Raw genomic sequence first — 7623 nt, forward strand, 5'->3', positions numbered from 1 at the left:
ATAAACCTCTTTCCTTTATAAATTACCCAGTCTCAGGTATTTCTGTAATAGCAACACAAAACAGACTAAAACAATATCACCACTCACATCTAACTGTTGTTAGTCAAAACTTTTAAAAGTTTTGATCCTACATTTATCAATTCTATTTGAAAAATTGCATTCACATTACATAAATTGATAGTTTTCACCTCAAATTGTCTGATATACAAAAATGAAGGTCATGGTGAAAGCAAACTTATTGTCCCTGTTCAATGAGGAGTCCCTGCCTGGTAAGGTGTTCCATATTTATTGCATTGTTTCTCCCCAATAGCAGACTTGGGTGTAAAAGGTGACAATACAGGTTTCTCTCCTGTGTGAATATTCTCATATTCAAGAACTGGTAACTGCTCTCAGAAAGTTCATAAAGTCAGTTAGCACACTGGACTACTTGTGTTGTAACAGAAATCACACATGAAATGGCAAGCCATAGTAAGTATTTCTTACATACAGTAGGAATAGAGGATGTGGGGATAGAGTTGGAAAGAGCTATGGTTTCTTCAATTCCGTCTGTCTTAACTTATGGTGGATATCTCCCACCTATGGCCCCCAACTCCACCCTACGTGTCATCTGCCCTTCAGTCCCAGAGAACATGAGAAATCAGAGACAAATGCATGAACTTTTTTTTAGAGACTGGCAGTAATGTTTATCACCTGTAGCCATACTCCCCTGAACAAAGCTAAATTACACGGTTCCACACACAATAATTAATGGCTGAGATTGCAGGCACATGTACAAGAGAAAAAAGGTGTTTTTTAGAAAATACATACCCAGCCTAATCCACACAGAATTTCCCCCAATGTAAACTATCTCATGACTCCTGCAGTGTGAGTTTCTTTTACTTTACTCTTTTTTTTTTTTTTTCCAGTGGCTGTCCAGTACAGGGACCCATGGTGTTATCAGCATGATGCTCTAACCAACAAAACACTAACTACAGCCAGCCCTGTAACTGTTGAAAAAAGATGTTTTCACAATTATTAATCTCCTTCTATATCTGAGGGTTGCACATCTGCAGATTCAACCACTTATAAAAATTGTTAAAAATCAAAAGAAAAAATAAAACTATAATACAAGTAAAAAATACACAGTATAGTAACTATTTACAAGGAATTCCTTCTGTATTCAGTAATATAAATTTCTACTCAAGATATACAGTACATGGAAAAAAGATCATAGTTAACACTAAAACAGTAAACCATTTATAGAAGGTGGTTGATCATTTGCAAGTGTTTTCATCCAGAACGGCTCCTTGAACCAACCTCCAATACCAAGGGACAGTAGTGCATTTATAGGGCTTCTTCTTGGTGTAAGTTCTCTGATAAAACATGAGGTGTGATTTATGGCAAAACCTTTTCCCACAGCCATTATGTTAATTGTGATTTTCCCATGTGTGAAATTGTTCATGTCTATTATGGTGATTCCCACTAAACTGTTTTTCCACATTCCTTATATTCTCATGATTTCTCACCTGTGTGAGTTCTCTGGTATCTGTGGAGGCATGACTTATGGGTGAAAGCTTTTCCACATTCATGACATTCATATGGTTTCTCACCTGTGTGAGTTCTGATGATTGCTGAGTTGACTTTTTACTAAAGGCTTTCCCACATTCTTTGCATTCATATCATTTCTCACCTGTGAGAGCTGCCTGATGAAGGCTGAGGCATGACATTTGGATAAAAGCTTCTCTGCAGTCTTTACATTTATTTGGTTTCTCACCTGTGTGAATTCTCTGATGAAGGCTGAGGCATGACTTCTGGATAAAAACTTTTCCACATTCTTGACATTCACATAGTTTCTCACCTGTGTGAGTTCTCTGAAGGCTGAGGCATGACTTTTGGATAAGAGCTTTTCCATTCTTGACATGCACATGGTTTCTCACCTGTTTGAGTTCTCTGATGATTGCTGAGAGTTGACTTTTTACTAAAGGCTTTCCCACATTCTTTGCATTCATATGGTTTCTCACCTGTGTGAATTCTCTGATGAATGCTGAAGTATGACCTGTCTCTAAATGCTTTCCCACATTCCTTACATTCATATGGTTTGTCACCTGTGTGAGTTCTCTGATGAATGCTGAGTTTTGACTTTAGGCTAAAAGCTTTCCCACATTCTTGACATTCATATGGTTTCTCACCTCTGTGAGTTCTCTGATGATTGCTGAGAGTTGACCTTCTACTAAAAGCTTCCCCACATTCTTTGCATTCATATGGTTTCTCACCTGAGTGAATTCTCTGATGAATGGTGAAGTATGACTTGTCTCTAAATGCTTTCCCACATTCCTTACATTCATATGGTTTCTCACCTGTGTGAGTTCTCTGATGAATGCTGAGTTTTGACTTTAGGCTAAAAGCTTTTCCACATTCTTGACATTCATATGGTTTCTCACTTGTGTGAGTTCTCTGATGAATGCTGAATTGTGAATTATGGGTAAAAGCTTTCCCACATACTTTACATTCGCATGGTTTCTCACCTGTGTGAATCCTCTGATGAATGCTGAAGTATGACCTGTCACTAAAAGCTTTCCCACATTCTTGACATTCATATGGTTTCTCACCTCTGTGAGTTCTCTGATGACTGCTGAGAGTTGACTTTTTACTAAAAGCTTTCCCACATTCTTTGCATTCATATGGTTTCTCACCTGCGTGAGTTCTCTGATGAATGTTGAGGTATGACTTGTTGCTAAAAGCTTTCCCACATTCTTGACATTCATATGGTTTCTCACCTGTGTGAATTCTCTGATGAATGGTGAAGTATGACTTGTCTCTAAAAGCTTTCCAACATTCTTTGCATTCATATGGTTTCTCACCTGAGTGAGTTCTCTGATGAATGTTGAGGTACGACTTATTGCTAAAAGCTTTCCCACATTCTTGGCATTCATATGGTTTCTCACCTGTGTGAATTCTCTGATGAATGGTGAAGTATGACTTGTCTCTAAATGCTTTCCCACATTCCATACATTCATATGGTTTCTCCCCTGTGTGAGTTCTCTGATGAATGCTGAGTTTTGACTTCAGGCTAAAAGCTTTTCCACATTCTTGACATTCATATGGTTTCTCACTTGTGTGAGTTCTCTGATGAATGCTGAATTGTGAATTATGGGTAAAAGCTTTCCCACATTCTTGACATTCATATGGTTTCTCACCTGTGTGAATTCTCTGATGAATGCTGAAGTATGACCTGTCACTAAAAGCTTTCCCACATTCTTGACATTCATATGGTTTCTCACCTGTGTGAATTCTCTGATGATTGCTGAGTTTTGACTTTCGGCTGAAAGCTTTTCCACATTCTTGACATCCATATGGTTTCTCACTTGTGTGAGTTCTCTGATGAATGCTGAACTTTGACTTCTCTCTAAAAGCTTTTCCACATTCTTTACATTCATATAGTTTCTCACCTGTGTGAATCCTCTCATGCCTGCAGAGGTATGACTTATGGCTAAAAGCTTTTCCACATTCTCTACATTCATCTGGTTTCTCTCGTGTGTGAATTCTCTGCCTGCTGAAATCCGACTTTTGTTTACAAGCTTTTCCACTTTCTTTACCTTCATGTGGTTTCTCACCTGTGTGAGTTCCCTGATATAAATTACGGATCTCTCCTGTGCGAATAATCTGATGTTTCGTGAGTTCAGACTTTTCATAGAACATTTTCCCACATATACCAGATTGAAAAGTTTTCCTTTCTATTTGATTTATTTCTTGGGCAATGACAGCTGACTTACCACACTCTTTCCCATATTCATTATACTTATAGGTGGTCTCATCCCTATGATTCTTTTTACGTGTAAATATCATTGGCTCGATGTTGGAGGATTTCCCTTTTTCACTGTATTCTAAAAGGTGCTTCCCAGTATGAATACTGGGATGCTGACTAAGATGCTCATGATGTCTTGGCAATTTTCCAGTTGTGTGATGGTAATCAGTTTTCTCTCCAGCAGGCATCTCATCAGACTCTCTAGAAAGAAGTGCATTCTGACATATGTAAAACTCCTCATGTCCATTTCCTGAATGGTTTCCATTACTTATAATACAATTTAAAACACAATATGAATTCAAATAAAATGATTTTCCTAAGACAACTCTGTCCTCAGATAATATGTTGCTGTTGGTGATTATGATTTGCTGCAAGCATCTACCATGATTTTCTTGGTTCCTCTGCTCAAGGTCATCATCTATATGGACATCTGAAATGACAAAAAAAATCTATGAACCACACAGAAGCACACCTCATTGATTGCTCATGTAAACACAGAATGCCTTTCAATCCTAGTGACAAAAGAATTTATAAAAAAGTCAATAATAAAAATTGATTTCATAAGTTCCTGAGATTTTTTTTACTGTCAATATAATATTGTACTACTATATTTTCTAATGTTATATCACCTTTTTCTTCCCTTCCTTGCTCATTTGTATATTTTACTTTATGAGTAAATATTTGTTAAGAATTTTTATTTTCTGCCTACATGAAGTTTTCAACTAAGCATTTCTTTACACCATTTTCTGTTTCATTTTCACAACAATGGGTATCTCCTGCTGCTATTTTCTCATTATTTCACTAAGAAGATGGCTAGGTTTTCCTTCATCAGGTACTTTCCGGTTCAGAAGTGAGCCAATTTTTTTTATCACATGTGCAACAACGTGGCTGAGGACAAGGATTTTGCATTTATGTTTATATGCTTTACACTTATCCTTTAGAAAATGGCTATAGGAATGTGGAAGTTTTTCAAAGAATAAAATATACTTTTCTCCACCTTTAAGATAGGTTCCTCTAAGCTTTCCATTTAACTTGACTTCCTCTGCATCGCATAAACCATTAGAATAAAGGAAACATCACTTCTCCACCCTAAACACCCACTTCTGTTCTACAATATTTGGTTCTGCATCCAAGGCTGTTCCCACCATCTTTGAAATATGTTCTTTTGACTCCTTCTCAAATCAACTTGTATTCTATTCCCAATTTCTGGTATATGGACCACCACTTGATAATTAATTTCTTGTGAAAGCTTTTGTTTTGTGCAGTGAAGTTTTGGTGGCCTTCTATTCTCACAAAGAGTCTCTTGCATATTTCTCATTTTTTTTCTGAATGATTTCCACAAAGAAAACAGAAAAATGCTAACTCTGAACTCCACTCCCAATCAACAATCTTAGTCCCTCAATATGGAACCCTTAGTTCACATGGCCTTGGCACCCAGAATCTCCTGGTTTTCCTTCAAAGTCAAGGACCACCCCTTTCCATTCTCCCATGTAGCATTCTCCTCAGCTTCATGACTTTTGATGTGGTAGTACAAGGCTCACTGCTGCACCTCTTTTCTGATTTTCTTAGTGAATTACTATGTGATACCCTGCACTACTTTGGGACTCTGTGAAGAGTCCCCATCAGAACAAAGGCCCTCACCAGATGCAACCCTTTGGACTTGTAATGCTGAGCCTCCAGAACAAACTTGCAAGAAAAAGAGTTTTTTCTTTATAAATTACCTAGTTGCAGGTATTCTGTCAGAAACAACAACAAAAAAAACAGATACAGTATGAGAAAAATATGTACACGAGAACTGAAGACAAGCACAACTGAAAATGTTAAGAAAACAAGAAAAATAAATGACAAAGAGAAATGTAGGAATTAGATTTGAAGTACATATGAAACATCTGGCAAAACATTGGGGTATACGTGAGACACCCCACCTTGGAGACTATGTAATACAGGATTGCAGATGAGCCATCCTCAAGTCTGGGCCTGGGGGGGAAATTGCTAGATACAGCTGAACACTTGCAACATCTAATGGGTTTTACTGTTCTTGGCTTCTGCACTGTACGTGCTGACAAATCTTGCTGGATCTGGTTTGATCATTCTTCTATTGTGCATGGCTTTGCCCCTTCTTCTGACTTGACAGTTACCTCAGCGTTGTTAATAGTGTTCTGTTAATGGGAAGTAATGTAGGACTTGGTAAAACTGCTAAGTCTGATCCTTGAAAGAATGGCAAGAGCTCAGCTTCAGAGGCCGTGCAATAAAGAGGCCAATTTGAACCTCATGAGAGAGAGGGAGCACATTTGCAAGAAATGTAATCTTGCCAAAATAGCATGAAACCCTATAAGTGGTTCCCATATTTATGAACAAAAAGAAACTGTTTCTCCTGAAAGTCACTTGGGAATTTAACTCACTCAGTGACACCAGGTTGCTGTAGGTCTCCAGCATCACATCCCTGTACAAAGTCCTTTGAGCATCATTCAGGTCCTGCCACTCCTCCCAGGTAAAGTCCACAGCCACATCCTCAAATGACACCAACTCCTGTAATGACACATCATTCTCAACTCAGCATCCCTGGGTCACAAAACAGAAATCTGAGAGTTCACACTCCTGTGTGTGTATGTGTCTTATATAAGATGCCACATTTTTGTACTCCATAGAATGGAAGGAAGAAGAAACAAAGGACAAATGACCGTGTACAATAACAAGTTATTAATTACTAAAAATAATATTACAAAACTTACCTTATACTTTAGGAAATATCCTTGTTGCTAGGGACAAAATTGTGAATAAATTTTTTTCTTTTCCAAGGAGAGTATAAACAGCCATGAAGACATAAGTATAAATACATACCTGATATAGTGTCAGATAAAAAAAATTTAAACACAAGTTCAATATAGACTGGCATAAGAAAGAAATAAAAAAATACATAGTTTTATTTTGTATTCAGTTTCCACTTCACTAAAATGCCAAAGATGTTAAACTCTTCCATGTGAATTGCATGGTCTCATAAATATGAGGCAACAGCAAAAGTCCAGTCACAAGAACACAAAGAACACACCCCACATTAATGGAACTGCACACAGCACCATGTCTGAGTGAATGATCTTGGGCAGCGTAAGAGAAAAACAATATTGAAGCAACTGATTATAGAATGATTCTGCACTTAAATATGGGACCTATTTCAAACAGCAAAACATTATATGTAGTTATTGTTGTTTTTTAATTACTTATGAGTTAAAATTACATAAAAAAGGCATTCCAAAATTTCCCCCCTATGTGCCAAAGGATTGCTTGTGTCCACACCAGGGTGTACACTGCAGCTTCTAAACCACAGGGATCAAACAACATGGTCCTGTAAGTACATGACTTTGTGCTTTAGTCATCATCCACTACAAGGAGAGTAGAAAAGGCTTTTAGGAATAGTCAGAGAGAAAGAGAAAACAGGGTGACAGAAGACCAACTACATTACAACATAGAGAAATAGGCACACAGAAGAGAGACTTAACACTATAAAAAAGAAACGGATGAAAAAGCAGAAACAGAATGTGGTAGTAATTTGCTGTGCAGAATTTTAAAAGAAGAATTTTACTCTCAGACTATCTACATAAGCACAGCTAGTTATGTCCTGGAACTGCAAAGCAAAGTTTGAAAAATGGGAGAAAAATACAAAGAGCAAAAGTGAAACAGGCTTGAATACATAATACTTGAAATATCTGTGGAAATGTCCAAGTGGCAATTGGGTATATGATTCCAGCATTCAAGAGAGAAAGTTAAGCTGACAATAAAGATTTGAAAAGTATCAAAATTTCTATGTTATCTGAAGACTTCAAAGTGAATGAACCTAAGAA

The 7623-nt window shown here is 37.3% G+C and overlaps 1 protein-coding gene across 1 annotated transcript in view; it reads right to left on the reverse strand.

The window, feature by feature from the left end:
* Nucleotides 1–1752: 1752 nt before the first annotated feature.
* LOC103610521 (zinc finger protein 345-like) overlaps nt 1753–7623 on the reverse strand; it is a 16629-nt gene continuing 10758 nt past the window's right edge. Inside the window, exons 2-3 of the mRNA XM_008594674.1 lie at nt 6187–6313; nt 1753–4214 (exon numbers count right to left, since the gene is read on the reverse strand). Of these exons, the coding sequence (XP_008592896.1) occupies nt 1834–4214; nt 6187–6313 (2508 nt within the window). The 3' untranslated portion in view covers nt 1753–1833. The remainder of the gene's footprint in view (nt 4215–6186; nt 6314–7623) is intronic.

The sequence above is a fragment of the Galeopterus variegatus genome, unplaced genomic scaffold, assembly GCF_000696425.1.
Source record: "Galeopterus variegatus unplaced genomic scaffold, G_variegatus-3.0.2 Scaffold11266, whole genome shotgun sequence".
Lineage (NCBI taxonomy): Eukaryota > Metazoa > Chordata > Mammalia > Dermoptera > Cynocephalidae > Galeopterus > Galeopterus variegatus.